At 43.6% G+C, this 21,742-nt stretch overlaps 1 protein-coding gene and 1 pseudogene across 1 annotated transcript in view; both read right to left on the reverse strand.

Moving 5' to 3' along the window:
- Nucleotides 1-21,742, reverse strand: part of LOC147733087 (uromodulin-like) — a 341,372-nt gene that overhangs the window by 239,129 nt on the left and 80,501 nt on the right. Inside the window, exons 3-4 of the mRNA XM_086958926.1 lie at nucleotides 8,347-8,441; nucleotides 4,188-4,925 (exon numbers count right to left, since the gene is read on the reverse strand). Coding sequence (XP_086815052.1) covers nucleotides 4,188-4,925; nucleotides 8,347-8,410 — 802 coding nt within the window. The 5' untranslated portion in view covers nucleotides 8,411-8,441. The remainder of the gene's footprint in view (nucleotides 1-4,187; nucleotides 4,926-8,346; nucleotides 8,442-21,742) is intronic.
- LOC147733088 (enoyl-CoA hydratase domain-containing protein 2, mitochondrial-like) lies at nucleotides 10,409-11,539 on the reverse strand (annotated as a pseudogene).

The raw sequence follows: 21,742 nt of genomic DNA on the forward strand, positions 1-21,742 counted from the left end.
ACATTAGGGTCAACAGTCATATTATGTCACTATGGTCAAAGAATGTGTGATGACACTTCCGCTATCCCTGGCATTTTGGTGAATTGACATCCTTGATTGAGACAGGGCGCATGAGTTCTGTGTCACACAGAGAGTACCTGGGACAGCACAGCAAGATTACCTTTATCATACACAGTGCACCTGAGACAGGTAGCACAAATTCTGTGTCACTCATTGAGCACCTGAGTGGCAAGCACATATTTTGTGCCAAATACAGAGGACTTGGGTCAGTGAGATTACATTCTGTTTCACATTAAGAACACATGATACATACAGGACAAATTCCCAATCACATACAGAGCACGTGAATCAAGAAACACATATTCTGTATCACATATAGAGGACCTCAGCCAGAAAGCACACATTTTGTATCACATTTTGAGCACACAGAGATGATATGGGTCAGGAAGAACATAATCTACTTCATATCCACAGTACCGATTCAGAAAGCCCGTATCACACAAAGTGCACTTGTTTAAGGAAGCATACACCATGCATCACATCAGAACACACAGGACAGGAAGAAGACATTTTGGGGCATATTTACTAAAAGATTTTAGAGTGTGGCATCATGCCAAACATGGCAACGCCACACTCTGACACTTTTAAAATGCAGGGATGCACTGTATTTATAAAAATACAATGCACCCCTGCATTTCCCCTACTGCTGGCGCTAAAAGAGCTGCCAAGCGCCAGCACAGGCACCCTTGCGCCATGCTGCAAGGGTGCCTGTGCAGCAGGGTGATATTTATGTGCAGTCAGGGACACTTTTCTGTCAATAAACAATATAAACAATCAATAATGGCAATTTGCTCTTTTTATGTATACTGTAGAATGCAGCACACATGAAAAGAGCTAAAAACGAGGAGGAATTAATTATTTCTCCTTGTTTCGCCAGTCTAAGACCAGGTATTACATGGCCTTAGTTCTGGGTGCAGCCTCAGCCTAGTAAATTAGGGGCAGCATCAAAAAGCAATGGGTGTTGTGTTGTAACCTGACTGCAACACTCATTGCCCACCTGTTTGCCGCAGCAGACTACGGCGGAAAGGGCCATATTTACAAGGTGGAAGGGTAGGGAGGCCTTCAAGGGATTTGATTCAAAACAAAGATCAGTTGTTTAATTTACTTAGAGGCTAAAATTAAATAGCCTAATGTGTGAGTCTTTTACTTGAATATGCACAAACAATTTATAAAACACATCAAAACATATAGACATATAAACAACAAAACACAAAGGTGTATCGAAAAAAGAGCTTTATCAAAAATTTCATTCAGTCAGCAGTAAATCAAAGAAGCAGGTAAGGCAATGCTGATATGAAGAGCCTAGTAGCAAATCAACAATAATACAGCAAAACCTATAATAAACATCTATCTCAAAAAGCAAAAGTGAATCAAGCACTGTAGAGATAAGATGGAGGTCGACGTTTCGGTCTCTCTAAAACATAATTAACGAGACCATCTTCAGGACTGTTGTCAATAAAAACACTGCTATAAGTTGTGCTGAAATCTGTAACATAAATATTAACAGTTACAAATCCATTTTAATTAGAAACCATTAATCCATACACCCATGTGACAGAACATCACTACAAAAAAACGTGACTTTATAAAGACTGGACATGAACATACGATATACAAAATTATTTAAACTACACAAATACATGACCTATCCATTTTGGGCAAACTTCTTCACTATTAGTGAGCTCACATTTTTTTTATGCTAGGTTATGCACATCTTGGCGGAGCCTATCTTTTACTTAAAAGTAAACCCCTAATAGAGGCAATGTAGATGAAGTTGTTAGCTTTTGATGGCATAACTAAAAGTCACATACGTATCCACTTTTGGTTGCGACAAGCCTATCCAGGTAAAGTTATACAGGCTAAAGCACTACTGTTACATGTATTAATCAGATAATATGGATGTTTCACAAACATACCCCAAATAAATGAATGAAACGCCACACTGTTGGTCTTTGAGGCAAAATTAGTAATGTGAGCTCACTAATAGTGAAGAAGTTTGCCCAAAATGGATAGGCATCTCTGTAAATGTTAAATTGCAACAAGAAATTGTTTATATTCACTTAGTGTTTGTCCATCTTTAGTTAGTCATGTATTTGTGTAGTTTAAATAATTTTGTATATCGTATGTTCATGTCCAGTCTTTATAAAGTCACGTTTTTTTGTAGTGATGTTCTGTCACATGGGTGTATGGATTAATGGTTTCTAATTAAAATGGATTTGTAACTGTTAATATTTATGTTACAGATTTCAGCACAACTTATAGCAGTGTTTTTATTGACAACAGTCCTGAAGATGGTCTCGTTAATTATGTTTTAGAGAGACCGAAACGTCGACCTCCATCTTATCTCTACAGTGCTTGATTCACTTTTGCTTTTTGAGATAGATGTTTATTATAGGTTTTGCTGTATTATTGTTGATTTGCTACTAGGCTCTTCATATCAGCATTGCCTTACCTGCTTCTTTGATTTACTGCTGACTGAATGAAATTTTTGATAAAGCTCTTTTTTCGATACACCTTTGTGTTTTGTTGTTTATATGTCTATATGTTTTGATGTGTTTTATAAATTGTTTGTGCATATTCAAGTAAAAGACTCACACATTAGGCTATTTAATTTTAGCCTCTAAGTAAATTAAACAACTGATCTTTGTTTTGAATCAAATCCCTTGAAGGCCTCCCTACCCTTCCATTGAACCACCCAAGCCCTCAAGGGTATATTTGGGTCTCTCACTCTTTGTGAATCAATATTTACAAGGTGACATTGAGCTTGTAATGTGGCTTAGTGCCACCTTGTAAATATGTGAAATAGTGCTACGCCACTGTAGCATCAGAAAAAGTGACACTCCGGTGGGAATGGTGCTTGTAAATGTGCCCCTTTGTGTCATAAAGAGAGAGTGTTAGGAAGCGGGCACTTTTTCTCGCATGTAGGTGAGCTTACACAGAAAACACACATTCTGTGTCATATAATGAATGACAGTCAGGAAGCACCCATGTTTAAATCGATAGAGGAACTCCTGATCCCAAAAAAACACGTTGGCCCTGATTATGGGTTGGATGGAGCAAATTTCCTGTATGAAACTCCACCTTAACCGATCGTGACAGTATCGGAGTTCACACACCCAACTTCTCAGGAGGAGAAACAAAAGCCTCGATTTTACAGGCCAGAAAATTCAGCCAGTAAAAATGCTTGAGGCTTTGGCTGCAACAGCAGCCAGGACTCTGCTTCCAGTATCTCGCCTGACTTCTTCCATCTGCACAGATGGTGCATGCAATGCTCCCCGTTGCATTGATAGTTTCCTAGTTCCCTCCTCTCCCTCTCAACCCCTCTTCCCCCACCCATGTCTTGCAGAAAAGTCCCAGCTCCCATTTACCCTTCGCTTTAAGCAGGTGGCAAATCTGGGCGTTAAAACCCTCATAATTGGGAATACCATCCAGAATCATCTGCCCCCCAAAGTTACCCCAAATACTGGGAGGACTAACTCTTAATTGCATGGTAATGGCAGGGTGTTGCCGCATGGTACCAGGAATTACCATGTGCAGAGTTTGCACTCAGTCAGAACCCTGACATTCTCAATCGGGGCCTCCCTGGTGTGTACTGCACACATACGTTGGTGAGCTGTGGCCTATTTTAACCTTCAGATCACATTGTTGGTAACAACTTCCCCTCGCGCTCTCCTGCCCCTTTACTAACCTAGAATACTTACTTCCCTTGACCCTCCTGCTATAATTATAAATTCCAACCTATCACTTGGCATCAATAGTAACTTTAATCTCCACTCCCTCTCACTGTCACCCCTGGTAATCCAGAACTGCACCTTCCTCTTTGTCCCCTTGTAGTCTAGGCCTCCAGGCTCGAACCCTCCCATAGCACCACTTGATAAACTAGGTCCCCTCTCCTTGCATAGCATCCTCTGGACATCCACTCTTTCAACATACCCAACACCCTCTGCAAACCTATGCCTGCAAGCTCCTCACTTGCCACGGCTAAGGTCTTTTCTTTGCTGTGCCCTATCTACCTTATGCTTTAGCTCCCTTCTTTGAGCAGTCCCTGGTAATCTGGACTCTCCACCACCCCTGTGTAAAAGAGGAAAAGATTAAATAGCGGTGAGCTTTGGGCTCATAGCTCCTACCTGTGCAGAAGACCTCAAATGTGGGGGAGCCAGTGAACTTGTATACATAGTAACCCCTCGGACAGGCCTTGATCCAGATGGAGCCGCTCAGTAAACATCCAGTAGCCGTGTTCGTTTGAAGACGTACTGACTTGATCCCTTCTGCCACCGTGGGGTGAGCTTCCTTTAGGGTGAAGGGCTCACCAGAGCCACATTTAAGGCCTGTGTCTAGGCAGCCCTCCTTCATCATCACCCCTTTGCTCCCGACGTACCGGTTCCAGCCATACATGTAGCGATCGGTGGGGAATCTTCCCTTGGAGTCAGTGCTGCTCAGCCTGGTTGTGCCATCCACTGTGCCATAATAGTCGCACGGGTCGGCGCACTGTAAGGCCCCAGTCGGGGTTGCCCGGAGGCAATCCTGCTGAGGATCACTGCAGGGGACCCCATTGACACATGCCGCCATCTTGTTATTGATGCAGGTGTACAGCCCGTTGATTTCGTTGCAGGTGGTGGGTGGGGCGCACACGTTCACCAGTGGATCGGTCGATGGGCACTGGTTAATAGTGGTGCAGGCCTTGGGGGAGACTGCAGTATTCCATTTGTAGCCAGGCATGCAGCAGGTGTCCAGTTTACACAACGCTATCTTGGAGCAGGTGAAACCATCACCTACGGAGCCAGTTTTGCAGCTACAAACTCCATACCCAGTCCTCGGTATGAAGTTGCCATCGACTAGGTTGCAGAACGCTGCACTCTGGGCCACTGTAGAAAGGAGAGAGGACAGACGTTACTTGTGACGGATATTTGACTCTTTACTCCCCTCACACCAGACCAACTTAAAAACAAGACAAGGGACACTCTCCAGGAGATATTAGTTAGGACTTCCAACAAAGAGCAAGCAAGGTCCTTGACGGATTTCATCTGCACCTTCCATTTTGAGTGGTAACCGGAAGCAGTAAGAGAAACTTCCGCCAAGAAGCACACAAAGGCTCCAGACAGCAAGGATCGCTCTGGCATTGAGCACACTGAAGACCCTGACAGGAAACATTTAAAGACTTATGGCAGACAGAACATGAAAATATCTGGCAAAAAAATGGAATCTCCTGACAGGCACCACACGAAGACACCTAAACGAAACCATAAGAAAGTACCCGACAGAATGGACTTGTAAGATACAGACAGAGCAAATGAAGAGCACAACTGGAAGAACATGGAGGCTCTAGGTAGAAAGTACATGATTATAACTGACAGGACGTGCGTAGAGGCGCCAGACAGCAAGCACATAGAGACCACTGACGACATGGAGGATCCAGGTAGGAAACAAAATGGACGCTACTGACAGGAACATAAGGAATTTCTAAATACAATAACACAGATAGAGGAAACACAAGGAGCTTCTTGACAGGAAAGACATGAAAACCCTTGGCAGGCACCAGAGGAAGGGTCTCGCCAGGAAGCGTGCAGACTCCTGGCAGCATACATTACTGACAGTGTTTGGAGATTATAGACAGCGTGACCAGGAGATTCCTGACAGGTAGCACCTTCAGACTGCTGACAGGCAGAGCAAATACATTACTGATAGGCAGTACACGTACGTTCAATACGAATATGGGAACCCTCAAAGGAAGCACGTTGGGACTCACGTCAGAAATAACAGGACTGCTCCTGGCAGGCAGTATACGGAGCTTTCTGTCACCAAATGTAAGCACCAATGTAGAGACACTTGAGCCACCCTGCCCATTGCCCCTTTTCTTCCTTGCCTCCCTACTTTTCTCCGGGGTCCTTTAAGACCAATGCCGTCCCTCAGGGTATTTCTGAGCTCCCTCTGCTGACTACTAAGCTCAGCTGGACTGGAGGTGCACCCGACCCATATCTCACCCACAGGCGAGGATATCTAGTGCCCCTCACAAGGCTGTTGGGCACTGGCAGTTGGTGGGGGCTAATTTGCTATGCGAAAACCTCTGCTTTGTAACTTTAATCCCTGAGAAAAGTGTTGAAGCTCTTGAGAAAATCTGTTCGAAACAGCCTCCTGTATCTGAGCCCCTCTACATCGCTGTGACTGTGGTCTGTGTGCATGAATTGCATGTGATATGGGCTGACGTCCAATGAATGGTGCATTCCTTGAGATAATGGCCAAAGCAGAACAAGATGGAGGTCCTTTGCATTAGTGTTAAGGCAGGTCTCCTGCAGTCCAGTTTCTCTATCCTTTAACTCTGGAGATATCTGTTTCCCTACTGTGTGTAGAGGATTTTTGTTCTCACTGGCTACCGTTTTACTGCAGTTAGGATGTCTGAAAATCAGCCTTCCAAGCCAAAAGAAGGGTTTCACTCTCCTGTAGACATTGCCGAAGGCCTAGTTAAATTTATAAACACTTTCTGCTTACTTTGACTTTGGGATTGGATTTTTACCTAAGCACTTCAATGAAATAGGCTCAGACTTTCCAGCAGCGCTTGTGGGATCAGATAAGTACTGCCCTCCACTCCCCACCTCCCAAGGAGACATATAGGTGTGTGTTGCTGCATCAGCTGTAACAACAAGAGCCAAGCTAGAGGACTGTGTCATTGTTGGTTTTAAAGATGGGAATAAATCAAGGACTGAAGGACAACGCAGACATCAATGCCTGCTCCTGAGAGGAGGCGTTAGAATGCCGTGAGCAGAGATGAGTTATTTTGCTTGAGAGAGGCAGGACCAAAGCCAAGCAGACTGAGCATGGCAGGCCCCCTCGAGCAGCACATGTTCCATGAAGCCATGAGGACGAACAGATCAGCCTAGTAGGGTGAACATAAAGGACCACAGCATCATGGCAGTAGTATGATGATGGAGACACTTAACAATTGTGTTTTAGGTGGGATTGCACTGCATTCTCCTGCATTCTCATAGACAGCTCCGGTCTGTAGATAAGAATCTGTTAATAGTACTAAGGTTTAACAAGGTTAGATGGGGAGATAGAGCATTCTCGACTGTTGCTGCACAGTTCTGGAACTCCCTCCCGGAAGAGCTTTCGGGTTAGGTGTCACATTCGCTCTTCCATAAAGCCTTGAAAACCTGGCTTTTCTCGCATATCTCAGTATAAGCATGCCAGCTTGTCTGCCCACTAGTTCCATAATAGCGCCTTGATGTCCTTGGGGGTAAGTTTAGCGCTTTATAAATTCAATACTCATTCATTCACAGCCTGCCCCGTGTACAGCTCTACTGCCCAGTAAGGGGCATATAAGCCCACCATAACCCAGTGGTGGACAAAAGTACTACTTTAAATGATTGACTAAACTAGTTTCAACTTCCTGAATGTCCTGTTTCTGAGTCTGGAAATAATAGTAGAGTTTAAACCTAGCAACCAACATCATTGTGTCCCTTTCATGGTGCAGGCCCAGTTGTGTTGAACTTGGCGTCCTCTGAACCCTCATCCAACTTCCTACTGTTCCTGAGATTTCATTATCACAACTACTCCGTTGCTGCCACATTTACCATAAAGTATAAAACTTGATCAAGCTAACTTTGTCCTTGAGTTTTCCAGCTCTGATGTTAGCAGCACGCGCACTAACAGGTTTTTTGAGTTAATATATATGCTGCAGAATGGGATCATGATGAAGCCCCTGATAATTTTAGTTAAAGATAGACAACTTAAACATGTTCCTGCCACCCCGTAAGTTTCCCTTTTCCTTCACAACAATTGTTCATTTTGTTCAGCCTCAGTGAACTGTGAGATGGGATGGATGATGGTGATTTTCTCAACAAAGGAATCTGCAGCAACCTTGGGCTGTCCAATCAGGAGCAGAAGCTTATGATGGAATCTCTGCTATAGAGTGCTGTTGTGAAACTTGGGGCAGAAAACCACCATTCCCCATGCAGCACAGTGAGTGAGTGCGGTGGAACACGTCACTTGCTTGTTAAAAGTATCCACCAATGAATGCAAAAGGCACATTGAGCCCTCAGGTTTCACTGAGGGTCAAAGGCATCTCTGAACTGAGGGCATCCAGTGTGCAGAGGGCGCAGGGTGAGAAACACCAGTGTGCTGAGAGTCCACTAAGATCTGCTGGCGCATGTCTTAGGGCATCATGCCGTACTGCATGCACAGTGAGGCTTGAGGGCACACTGAGGTCTGAATACACACTGAATGCATGCTAAGGGTTTTCTGAGAGTCAAGGGCACCTTGAGGATAAACTGAGGCCCGACAGCTACTCACTCATCTGAAGGTGTGCCCCATTGAAGCATTCGAGCAGCAGTACTATGCCCAGAAGCGCCTTCATCTTTTTCACCGGCTAGGTATGGGGTTCAGGCCTGCAACACAAACATGGTATGGTTAATATTCATAGCTCTCCAGGGAGCGAGATTCTACAACCAACGACAAAGTCTTCTCTATTGAAAACAACGTGCATCTTTTGACATTCACACCATATCTGTTTAAGCGGGGCAAAATGCAGACAACAAGAAAGAAAGTGAAGATTGCGGCAACAGTTCGCAAAAATACAATGACAGATTGTACAATTAAGTCAAAATACATATAGACAATTAATTAATTATGTACTCTTTCAATGGGGAAAAAATTGTCATATAGCTTATAAATGATCATATAACTGAATATCTTGGTCTTCATCTATGTTCATAGCATCTGTGATTCTTCACATATAGGGGCCTATTCACAAAGGAATTTCGGAGTATGTGAAGCAATACTCGGGTAGTACTCTTTCACGTACTCTTACCTGCCTTTGTAAATTAGCCAGAAACTATGTAAAATGGGAATAAAATAGCATTATTCAGGCAATATCTATATACAAATAGAGCAAACAGACTGTGCCTTTTTTCCTCTTTTATTAACAAGTAATGTTCGTTTTGGAGTCGATTCACAAAAGCATGTAAGAGTACATAAAAGAGTAATCCTGCAGTAAAACTTCCTGTACCATAAAAGAGTATTCCTGTAGTAAATCTTCCATTACTTCTAAATACTTTTGTGAATACCATTATATGTTAATAAAAGTGACATCTCCAACAGCTAATTCCTTTGTGTTGAAAGGCTTTTAAGCTTGCAGTCAATGACACGAGGTTCAGTTTTGCTGATCCAGGAGTGAGGTGTGATAATTATCGCTATTGCTTGGTAATATGCCCCTATGTTGCTTCTGTACTGATCTCCAGTTGTCAGCAGTCTTTACTGACAGCTACCTAAAGAGAGGCCTAGACAGGGATATGTATCTGTGTTTCCTAGCATTTTTGATACCCTCACCCAGGCCGCACCATTTCCACTGCATGTAGGTGAGATGATGTGCTCAGTACACCATCTTAAACTGAAGCACTTCTAGCATGCCTAAGGTCTCAGTGTGAGTTTCCATAGAGTGATCGTATACTATCAACTTGTCAACATTTGGCAGAAAGCCAGCTCAACAGTAACAAGTGAAGAAAGATTGATCAGGATCAGAAGGTTTTTGTGGAGCTGGCGCTCAACCACAGAATTCCGTGCTCCAAGGTTACCATTATTGCTTTGCTCTATATATTCCAATCACCCAGTTTACACACAAGTGCATTGATACTGGGGACACTTCAACAAAGCATGCCAAAAAAGAACTGCAGTTATGAGATGTTTCTGTGAGCTTTGCAATAAACAGTCACGAGTATCAAGTGGCTCTTGTGAGAGGAAATCTGGCCTGAATTTGTTATTTCACACAAGTATCCATTTGTGAAGATTTTTTTGTAAAGGACAGGCCATTTCGTAGTCCCAAACAGTACACTAAACGATGTGTGCGTGGATCTAGGTTTTGGACTTTTAATAGTGCAATATACCAACATCCATTCAGCCAACACTAGCATTTTGATGACCTGTGTAGTTGTAGGTAACTCTGACGGCGTAGTCATCAAATTGAGGATTTCTGAGGTGCTTACTAGGCCATGAAATTGACACACAAATTTCCCCACTGCGGTAATTTGAGGATACATTCAATTTTCCCATAATGTTTTGACACTTCTGCAATCAGTCATTTACTCAGAAAAGCCTGTACTAGAGGTAAATAGTAAATAGCACAGTGGCACTAAAAAGGGACTTGCTTTTCTTACACAGTGCCAACAGTGCCAAGGAGAGGTTGAGGTGTGTTGAGGTGCGCATAGCAGACACTTTTATAGAGGACCCTGTGTGCAGAAGTAGCTTGACGTGTTCTTTGACGTTGAAGCCCGTGGAGGCTCCACAAGAGCTTCCATGACTGTAAATAGAGTGGGAGAACTGTAAGATATGTGCCTCCTGGATATTTCCACAGATGTCACTAGAGATATTTTGCCCCAGCAATCTCATTGAATCATTTTCTGAGCCTCTGAAAATAAAATGTCCTACTTCTTCGTTGCACATCCATGCCCATTCTTTAAAATTAGCGCCTGAACAGAAGTCCCATCTCATTTCACTTTTTACAGTCAGCACTCTGATGCTGGGGTCATGCGGCAGGATCTCCACAGCTTCAAATAAATTGTTAAAAATACTTTCCCTAGTATATTTTTGGAGGATGGTCAGTGTATTAGAATTTTTGCTGCTCCTCTGTGTTTGCCTGTCACGTGCCTGACCTTGATCTCTTTGCCCCCGGCAAAGGACGAGTGTCACAGCTGCCCTCGCCCCCCCCCTCCGGTGGTGCGGAATCCAGAGCTTTCAAGGGTTGCAATGGACTTTCTGCTCTTGCAGAGACGAGCAGAATGCCAAAGACCATCCCCCTGCCCAGAATGCCCGCAGCATGGAAAGCCAGAGACCAGGGGGCAGTTATACAAGGCACTTGCGACGCTTTTGTCTCGCCGCTGAATCATTTCGTGACGCAGAGGTGGCGTAAAGCAAACGCTATGCTGCGACGGATTTACAACAATATGCATCTAGGGAGATGCGTCACGCCGTAAATCCCAATGCCACATTATACCTGCGTCAGGTATAATGTGGGCGTACCGTCGCCGTGTGGCCGGTCCATCGAAGGAAAGCCTTGGAAAAGTGCCTGAGTGAAATCTACAAGATTTCACTCCGTCACCTTTCTGACACCCCCGCGACAAATCCTTGTGCCTGCTTGAAGCAGGCGTAAGGCGTGATGCAACATGTTAGAGATAGGCCGGGTTGGAACAGTGCTGGAGTTGCGTCGCGCCCACGACTAGACTCCAGCACTGCGCCAAGCTCACGCTGGCAGATACGACATGCATCTGCCTATCCGCGCGCCATGGTGCGCCGCATAACAAATGTGGCACATTTGTGGTGGCGCAAGGGCAGTTTTGCATGTTGCAAGTTTTCAGACGCATCCCTGCTGATTTGCTTAGATGCGCCAGACCTTGTAAATCCACCCCCCTGTTGCTAAAGTACGTGGGACCGCAGAATGCATCACTGCAGACGCCAATCTGAGACCCCTGGTCAGCAGCAACATTGAGCCTGCAGAAATGTTCTTCCTAAGAGACTGTGTTAGGGTGCCACCTCACGGCTGCAATGTATAATCTCTCCAACCCTATTTCACCAGTCTCATTCATCAATTTGTGCTACTTTCTCGAACACTGTTGTAAAATGCACTGCTTTTTACAAAAATTATGATTTTGCGATTATTTTGCAAATCACAAAATCCTGGAGGGTCTGATTAGTCAGATAAACAGAGACCATTGCAAGATACATTTATATCAGCATTGTCAGGACACAAGAAATGATAAAGCTGACGTGCCCTGTGCTCACTTCAAAGGCATCCTGCTATCACAGCTGCTAACTGGAACTCCTTTTGTGGGGATGCACTCCTTGTGAAAGAGCAAAATGCAGTAATTTAAGATGAATTTAACTCGTGACTCAAATAGGCTGACCTATTGACCCATGCTATATGCTGGTAGTAGGTGAACATTTAAAAAAATGGGGTTGACCCAAGGTTGGTCCTGGACCTGGGTATTAAGTGATATAAAAGACAAAGGTCCTAGAACCCTATTCACAAAAGCAATTAGTCAAATGACAAAGTTCACCTCAATTCCTATATTTCCAAAGGGGCCAAAAAGCAAAAATTATTTTGAGGCAAGCTCCTACAGCCTTAGTCAATTATTTAAACATCAATTGAACAAAAAGGAGAGATAAACAGACAACAAACCCAAAATATATTTGTATTCACCAAGTAATTTAATGTACTAAATTTGGTGAAAGCTCGACAAATATTCAAGAGTTAACAGTTGGAAGAAGGTTGCTCCAAAGGCTAACGTGCTGGTGGGAAGAGAAGTGCTCAGTGTTGTTCCGTGAAAAGAGGGGAAGGATTCAGTGGCATAGAAGAAAAAGAATTGCGTATTTTAGAATGCAATACAAACTGTTGTCATTCACCATCATATGCAGCCTAGCTACACATCTATTTATCAACAGTATGAATTTCATTTACAAATACAGAAATAAATTCTAGTTTAACACGATAAGGGACACAAAAAGGTGAGTCTAGGCTTATCCAAGGGCGTCGACATTTCGATCCGACTTAGGGCACAAGGGGGGTTCGCAGCCTCGGCCGTGCGGAACTGCTTCAGGACAGTGGGGGGTACGGGGCCACTGGGAATGGGAGAATAAATTGCCTATGGGAATAAAGGAAAGGTCTGTTACTGTTTATCAAAAGGTGCATCAGTGATCATTGCACAGGGTGAAAATGAAATCAAGGCTTACCCTCCGTGTCAAGTGAAGAGCCACAAAGATATTTATGTAGTCATGTTCAATGGTTTACTTCTTGCAGAACTCGGGGTAGCCTAAAGTGGTACTCCCTAGAGTAATATCAACTGTGGACGAAAAGGGATAATGCCTTCAGTCTTTAAGGGGCAACAGGGATGCGATCTTATAAAGGTAAACAGTTCTATTCTGACAAGACATACCTCAATTTAGTGCTTGATAGTCACTTTGAAATTAAGGATTCGCTGGCATGATTCACGTATGATTCACGATCTGGGCGATCAGCGGTCTGAAAATAAACACATGGGAGCTTAGAAACCGCCATTGATTTATGGCAGGCAGCGGTAGAGAATATACAGTAACACTGTGGGTATTGGAGTTAATTGCCTGGAAAGGCAGCAGTCCGTGACCGTGCATTCTCCCTGTCACAGGTGGAGTAAACGCCGCCCGACCGGAGGTGCATTAAATAACTGGAGCCGCGGGAAACATCAGTGCGGACGTGCGCTAAAGGCTAGAGTTGAAAGACTCGTAGGCCATGCTTCAGGTACCGGGGAGAGGGCGGAAAGTTCACATGGCTTGGGGAGTTAAAAACCAATAAAATTGGCACGCGTAACATTGGTATTATAACACATGTTCAAAATGCCGAGCAGAATGTGCAATATAAATAATTAACAGTTCCATAGTTACAGACGTATTTGACATCGATGAAGTCCACATTTAGGAATATTTATGTGACTAAAAAAAGACAGTCAGGAAAAATAAAAACAGTGCACAGTACATACAGTGTGGAACAACGGGCCCATTTATAGGTGATGTTAACAATTAAAACAGCGCAAAACCATCATGTAGTAAATGGGAACATATTGAATTAGCGAACAATATGCACAGGTGCCTGATTATCAGATCTAGTCAATATAAGTGCACAATATATATAGTAAAAACTTGTGAATAAGCACGGCCACAAGGAAAACAGTTGGTTGGTACTGGTAAAGCTAGTGTAAGTTGCATGAGCACTGCTCCTTGATTGCTAATTGCATATGTGTGTACAACCGGTAATTACAGTGGCTGCTCCAGAATCCATAAAGAGTCCAAACTAGTGATTGGTCAGAGGTAATGACCATGCAACCTAGCATCTGATATTGATGTATATGATGGACTATGTCCGCTGGATGGTTGAGCCATTAGGACTATCCACTAGCCAGTGGATAGAGCAATACAAAAGAGGTTGACTCAAGTATCTGTTAGTTGTTATTCATAACGGATACCTGTCTGTTAATATCTTCGGATTCATTCAGGCCGCATGTGATGTGTCAAGGGTGTGTATCCACCTACACTCACGTTTACTGAGTATGCTAGGAAAATCACCGCCTCTGGGGTTGGGTTTAACTTTCTCTATGACCCACCACCTAAGGCTATTCGGAGTATGGTCTGCTGTGTGACTAATTTCCCTCCTGAGGCGGAAGCCGGGAGGTTGCTGTATTGCTTACTTTGTGTATTTTTAACCGTAATATCAACTTGATTTAATAAGCTTTTAACCTGTATCATCAGCTTGACTTGAAAATCTTTTTACTTGTTCGTCCCCCACCCCTATTGCTGTGGTATTATCTTCTTACTGTGTTGCCTCACCTTGCTCATTTATCCCGGCAACGCAGCTTGATTCACTAAGCTTTGTTATACCTGTTACCATCTGCCCCCATTTCCTTCGCTACCCTGGCCACCCTCAGCTGAGCATAGACGCTGAGTCGGCAGGTCCCGGGCAGGCAAAGCAACATAGCGGCCATATTGGGTGGGTGGAAGCGTTCTGACGCGGTCCAGTTGCCCCATAAAAGGAGCAATTCCCAGCCGGCTCGAGACTCTGCTGTGTGACTAATTTCCCTCCTGAGGCGGAAGCCGGGAGGTTGCTGTATCGCTTACTTTGTGTATTTTTATCCGTAATATCAGCTTGATTTAATAAGCTTTGAACCAGTATCATCAGTTGACTTGAAAATCTTTTTACTTGTTCGTCCCCCACCCCTATTGCTGTGTTATTATCCTCTTACTGTGTTGCCTCACCTTGCTCATTTATCCCGGCACCCCAGCTTGATTCGCTAAGCTTTGTTATACCTGTTACCATCAGCCCTCATTTCCTTCGCTACCCGGGCCACCCTCAGCTGAGCATAGATGCTGAGTCGGCAGGTCCTGGGCAGGCGAAGCAACATAGCGGCCATATTGGGTGGGTGGAAGCGTTCTGACGCGGTCCAGGTGCCACATAAAAGGAAACGGTCATGCCTCCGCACAGCGGACGCGTACAGCGGACGCGCCGGATCGATGCCGGAGTCGTGCCAGAGTCCTGCCCGTCTGCGCCCGTCCGCGACCAAGATGCGGCTGTGGCCAGAAGCACCGCCGGTGCCGGTGATGGTTCACTAACCTCCATCACATATGGAAGGGAGACTCTGCTCAAACTAAAGCCGACCCACTGTACTATTGGGGACACTTTGCCACCAGACCTTTTGACCTCATTCTATCCGTGCCTCCCTTGTAACTCGGGAAGGGAAATAGATAAATTAGAGACTCGTTGCCCTCTCCTGAAAGTGCCTGCTCAGCCCGCCCCAGCTAGTAAAAACTTGATTCTCAAGGCGGGACTGATTAATTGTCACTATTTGGTTAAACATTCTCTAGACATAGCCCTGACCCTGATGGACAATAAGTGGGATCTTCTCTTCCTGATAGAAACCTGGCTCGGGGAGGAATATAATCCAGGCCTGTGTCTGGCAATTCCCCCTGATTATAATATTTTATGCGCCAACAGACAGAGCCACAATCATGGTGGAGGTGTCGCTATTGTCTATAGGGCTCAATGGACTATCTCTTCCTTCCCTTTTACCCAAATTGAATCCATAGAAGCATTACCATTTTGTATCAAACTGGCTTCTAATATCACATTCTCTGGTTTGTTAGTATACCGCTCTCCAAAATCTAAGACATCCTTTCTCCCGGTCCTTCTGGACTTTGTGCTCCAGGCCAGCTCCCGCTATGCGAACTTCACCTTGCTCGGTGATTTTAACATTCATGCGGAGAATGATTCTGACCCAATTAGTTCTAATTTTCTTTCTAGCCTAACAGACGGCAGATTTATTCAACTGATATCCTGCCCTACTCATAAGGCCAGTCATACACTTGACCTCATCTGTTCCAACGTGACGGATATTTCCATTAACGATCCCTACCCAGTGATTTGGTCAGACCATTTTTTTATTCCCTTTTCCATTCACCCATGTTACCGGCCAAGACGGTTGGCCGCAACTGCAGTAAGATCTTTCTGGACAGTATAGCTACTCATCTCTCCACTACTGCCCCTATGGATGGTCCGGATTTGGACACCAGACTTATTAACTTCAATAGCTGGAGATCTTCCGCTATTGATTTCATCGCCCCCATTAGGCCTATAAAAACTTTTCGCGCTGCCCCCTCCTCACCCTGGTACTCAGATGAACTCCGTAAGAGTAAATCCGCATGCAAATTGAGACTCTCCTACTCCCTTGAAAGTAAACTCAAACATAAAAATGCTCTTAAAGACTATCGGAAGAAAATAATTGATCACAAAAGAAATTATTTAGAGGAGAGAATAAATAAAGCACAAGGTTCCACAAGAGAAATTTGTAATACAGTTAGAGCTTTTACTGACCCCATGGCTCTCAAACGCCAATCCCCGGTATCACAATCCCTCTGCACCCGCCTCTCTGATTATTTTGAGGAAAAAAATGCAACCATCTACGACTCCTTTTCTTGTAACAACCATCTAGGCACCACTGAAAAACCGGTTGTCCACTCTGATTCCACACCAGTGTTCTCGGACTTTGATGAGATCACCCTTGACCGTTCTCTGGCAGAACTTCAAAAATGTAGATCTGGCTCACCAGCCAATCCATGGCCGGCCAGGCAATACAAAACTCTGGCCCCGCTTCTTAATCCTACGCTAAACGGCATATGGAACAACTCTCTCAAGACAGGTATCTTTCCAGATTCCTGGAAACATGCCAAACTGGTTCCAATTCTAAAGAAAGCCAGTGCAGACCCAGATGAACCCGCCAACTACAGGCCCATCTCCTTGCTGCCCGCCCCTGCCAAGCTGGTACATCAGCAACTAGCAGGCTTTTTTGAAACCCATGGCCTTCTACACGACTCACAACATGGGTTTAGACCAGGCCACAGCACAGAGTCCGCCTTGATAGAGATGGCTGATTCTGTGCGATGGAGGCTGGACGGGGGCTCGAGGGCGGTGTTGGTGCTGCTTGACTTGTCGGCAGCATTCGACACCGTCTCTCACCCTGTCCTGCTTGATCGTCTCCGGTCTAAAGGCATTCAAGGCAAGGTACTGGACTGGCTGTCCTCTTTCCTTTCCAATCGGACTCAGGCTGTTTTCACCCCCCACTTCACCTCTGATAGTCGCCCGCTTAGCCCCTTCTGTGTGGCGCCGATTCCCCCCCGGTGCTGGGCTCTAATAGAACCGGGCGTGGTCATGACGGAACGGTTCCGTCATAAGCACAGCTCGACCGATGCTCATGACGGAACCGTTCCGTCATGTGTTTTTCTGTATATAGGACAAACCACGCAGAAAATAAAGTGCCGGATACTACAACACTGTAGTCGCATCGAATGCCTAGTACAGGGTGCCCCCTTGGTTGACCATTTCTCCACCTTTGACCATACTCCAGATAGCCTTAGGTGGTGGGTCATAGAGAAAGTTAAACCCAACCCCAGAAGCGGGGATTTTGCTAGCATACTCAGTAAACGTGAGTGTAGGTGGATACACTCCCTTGACACCATCACACGCAGCCTGAATGAATCCGAAGAGATTAATAGACAGGTATCCGTTATGAATAACCTCTAACAGATACTTGAGTCAACCTCTTTCGTAATGCTCCATCCACTGGCTAGTGGATAGTCCTAATGGCTCAACCATCCAGCGGATATAGTCCATCATATACATCATTATCAGATACTAGGTTGCATGGTCATTACCTCTGACCAATCACTAGTTTGGACTCTTTATGGATTCTGGAGCAGCCACTGTAATTACCGGTTGTACACACATATGTAATTAACATGCAAGGAGCAGTGCTCATGCAACTTACACTAGCTTTACCAGTACCAACCAACTGGTTTCCTTGTGGCCGTGCTTATTCGCAATTTTTACTATATATATTGTGCACTTATATTGACTAGATATGATAATCAAGCACCTGTGCATAGTGTTCATTAATCAATATGTTCCCATTTACTATGTAATGCTTTTGCGCTATTTTAATTGTTAACATCACCTAAAAATTGGCCTGTTGTTCCACACTGTATATACTGTGCACTGTTTTATTTTTCCTGACTGTCTTTTTTCAGTCACCTAAATATTCTTAAATGTAGACTTCATCGATGCTGAATACGTCTGTAACTACGGAACTGTTAATTATGTGTGTCAATTTATATTGCACATTCTGCTCGCCAATTTGAACACTCATATGCCTTGTTATAATACCCATGTTACACGTGCCAATTTCATTTGTTCGATGCTAAAGACTTCATCGAAGTCAAATAAGTCTGTGACTATGGAACTGTTAATTATTTATATTGCACATTCTGCTCGGCATTTTGAACACGTGTTATAATACCCATGTTACGCGTGCCAATTTCATTGGTTTTTAACATCCCCAAGCCATGTGAACTTTCCTCCCCCTCTCTGGTACCTGACGCATGGCCTACGAGTCTTTCAACTCTGGCCTTTAGCGCACGTCCGCACTGATGTTTCCTGCTGCTCCGGTTATTTAATGTACCTCTGGTAGGGGCCGCGTTCACTCCACTTGAGACAGGGAGACTGCACGGTCACGGACTGCTGCCTTTCCAGGTAATTAACTCCAATACGTACGGCGTTACTGTATATTCTCTACCGCCGCCTGCCATAAATCACGGCGGTTTATAAGCTCCCATGTGTTTATTTTCAGACCGCCGATCGTCCAGATCGTGAATCATACGTGAATCATGCCGGCGAATCCTTAACTTCAAAGTGACTATCAAGCACTAAATTAAGGTATGTCTTGTCAGAATAGAACTGTTTACCTTTATAAGATCGCATCCCTGTTGCCCCTTAAGGACTGAAGGCATTATCCCTTTTCATCCAAAGTTGATATTACCCTAGGGAGTACCACTTCAGGCTACCCTGTGTTTTGCAAGAAGTAAACCTTTGAACATGACTTGATGAATATCTTTGTGGCTCTTCACTTGACACGGAGGGTAAGCCTTGATTTCATTTTCACCCTGCGCACTGATCACTGATGTGCCTTTTGATAAACAGCAACAGACATTTCTTTTATTCCCATAGGCAATTTAGTCACCCTTTCCCGGTTGCTCCAAACCCCCCACTGTCCTGAAGAAGATCTGCACGGCCGAGGCTGCGAACCCCCCCTTGTGCCCTAAGTCGAATCGAAACATCAACGCCCTTGGATAAGCCTAGACTCACCTTTTTGTGTCCCTTATCGTGCTAAACTGGAATTTATTTCTGTATTTGTAAATTAAATTCATACTGTTGATAAATAGATGTGTAGCTAGGCTGCAAATGATGGTGAATGACAACCGTTTGTATTGCATTCTAAAATACGCATTTCTTTTTCTTCTATGCCACTGAATCCTTCCCCTCTTTTCACGCAACACCACTGAGCACTTCTCCTCCCACCATCACGCTTCCCTTTGGAGCAACCTTCTTCCAATTGTTACCACTTGAATATTTGTTGAGCTTTCACCAAATTTAGTACATTAAATTACTTGGTGAATACAAATATATTTTGGGTTTATAACTCCTTTTTGTTCAATTGATGTTTAAATAATTGACTAAGGCTGTAGGAGCTTGCCTCAAAATAATGTTTGCTTTTTGGCTCGACTAATTGCTTTGGTAGTAGGTGAAACCAACATATGAATTTCAAAAGGAAAAAACAAACACCAATATTTAGAGTGTGGTGGTGAGGAGTCAGTCCCTGTGCCAAAGGCTAAGGGCCTGATTTCCATCTCAACTGAGGGGTTACTCTGTCACAATGGTAATAGATATCCTGCCCGCTGAAATATAAATCCCATTATATCCTATGGGATTTATATATTTGCAGACAGGATATCAGTCACCATTGTGATGCAGCAACCCATTCACCAAGTTCTAAATCAGGCCCTAAATTTGATTTTGTGGAGGGCATTTTTTACCAAACCTGCTCCGGTGTCCTTGGTGAGTGCCTCTTATGGAACAGCTGTATGTCTGTCATGTCATGCCAGCATGGCAGGCCTCTTGTTGCCTCTGCTACTCCTTAAAATACATTAAAAAACATTTGTTGTTTGGTATGTACATTTGATAATTCTCTCCCAGAACTCTGGATATGTTTTGTGTAATTATCTAGGGCTGTAGTGAACATGTGGGATGAAATTTAAATATACAACTTTGTGCATATTATTAGGAATGGGAGGAGTTGGTAAATCCCACTACTTCTTTGTGATTTTTTTAGTTTAAACTGTTGAAACTTTGGGAATTTTTCAACTTGGTGACATTTTAAAAATCAATTGATTAAAAAAAAAGTAAATAGTACTGATTTGTCACAGAACCCCAAAATGTAGTTGAAATTTTGTGAAATTATATTTTTGGAGCAAAATATGGCATGTCACTATCTATTGTGACTTTTTTCATGTGAGGGCATATTTGGCACACAAAGAAATGAGATAATATCAGGAAGATAGTTTCTCTGCACAACAGGCTTCCACACGCAAAAAGTATGCACAAATGTGTAATATCAAATTTCAAGAGATTTAGCAAAATACCATAACATGAAATTTTGGAACTTTGCACATTTCCCAGTGTAATTTTGATTTTTCCTAGACCTACTCGTAGGTACAGCAGACACCTCAATACATTCCCAAAAGGAATCTTAGCACAGACACACCAAGTCTGATTCATTTAATCAATGATTCTTCACATGTCTTAATAACTGGAGTTGTGCAGTGGAAGTTCTAATTCCCTAAACTGTACTATTTAAACGAAATTGTTTGAGTCTATAACTCAAGAGTTGCCTCTAAGGACAAGGGCTCCCATGCATCTGGATGCTAACTGCCATTCCTCTCTGTCGCTCAAATAATTTCTATAGGTCCTAGTGTTCTGATCAAGCCTTAAGTATATGTGGTGTATCCAAATGCTTAAACTTCAGCAGACAACAATATTCCTCTTTTTAAGACCAATTAACTGTTAGTTGTGGTCAGTTAAAGAGCCCAATCCTAGAATTCCATGGCGTGGACCTCAGCTACATCTATACAATATGCCTCTGGTTTAAATTTGACACCACTCCCAGTTTTATTAGCATACTTCTTTGGTCTGTAAAGATTGAGCACTGCTGGGAACCCACACATATATTCATTGTGTTTTTTTAGCCTAAATTATAGTAATACATTAATGAAGAGTCACAATTTGTATTAAAAGAACTTAACCAGTGATTTGAAATTATTACTTGAGTGCAAGTACATAAAGTACACAAACCAGGAGGAGTTATGCTTTTTTTCACCTCAGCCCCATGCCGTCAAATAGGGGGTTGCGTTGGGGGCTTATTGTCCTGGACCAGGCAAAGCACCTCAAATGACAATTAAAGAGAGAATTAGTGAATCATTGTATATAGCCTATTTCAAGTAAAGTGTTGAACACTTTATTTGCAATGTGTCTTTAATGTGACACCACACTGTATTTTCCTCATCCATTTAAATATATATTTTAAAAATAAAATGGTTAAGACTAGGTGACAGGAACAAACAGGTTACAGGCAGGACTTTGAGTGTTAGGGGTGATCTTGTTCTGCGATTATTGAGGCTATGCCTCTGTATCACACATTGTTTTCTGTGTATGCGCTAATGACAATTATCACTTAGTCACAATGTCAAAGTTAGAATAAGCATATAGGGCCTGATTATGATGGCGGTCAAC

The sequence above is a fragment of the Lissotriton vulgaris genome, chromosome 2_1, assembly GCF_964263255.1.
Source record: "Lissotriton vulgaris chromosome 2_1, aLisVul1.2, whole genome shotgun sequence".
NCBI classification, from domain to species: Eukaryota; Metazoa; Chordata; class Amphibia; order Caudata; family Salamandridae; genus Lissotriton; species Lissotriton vulgaris.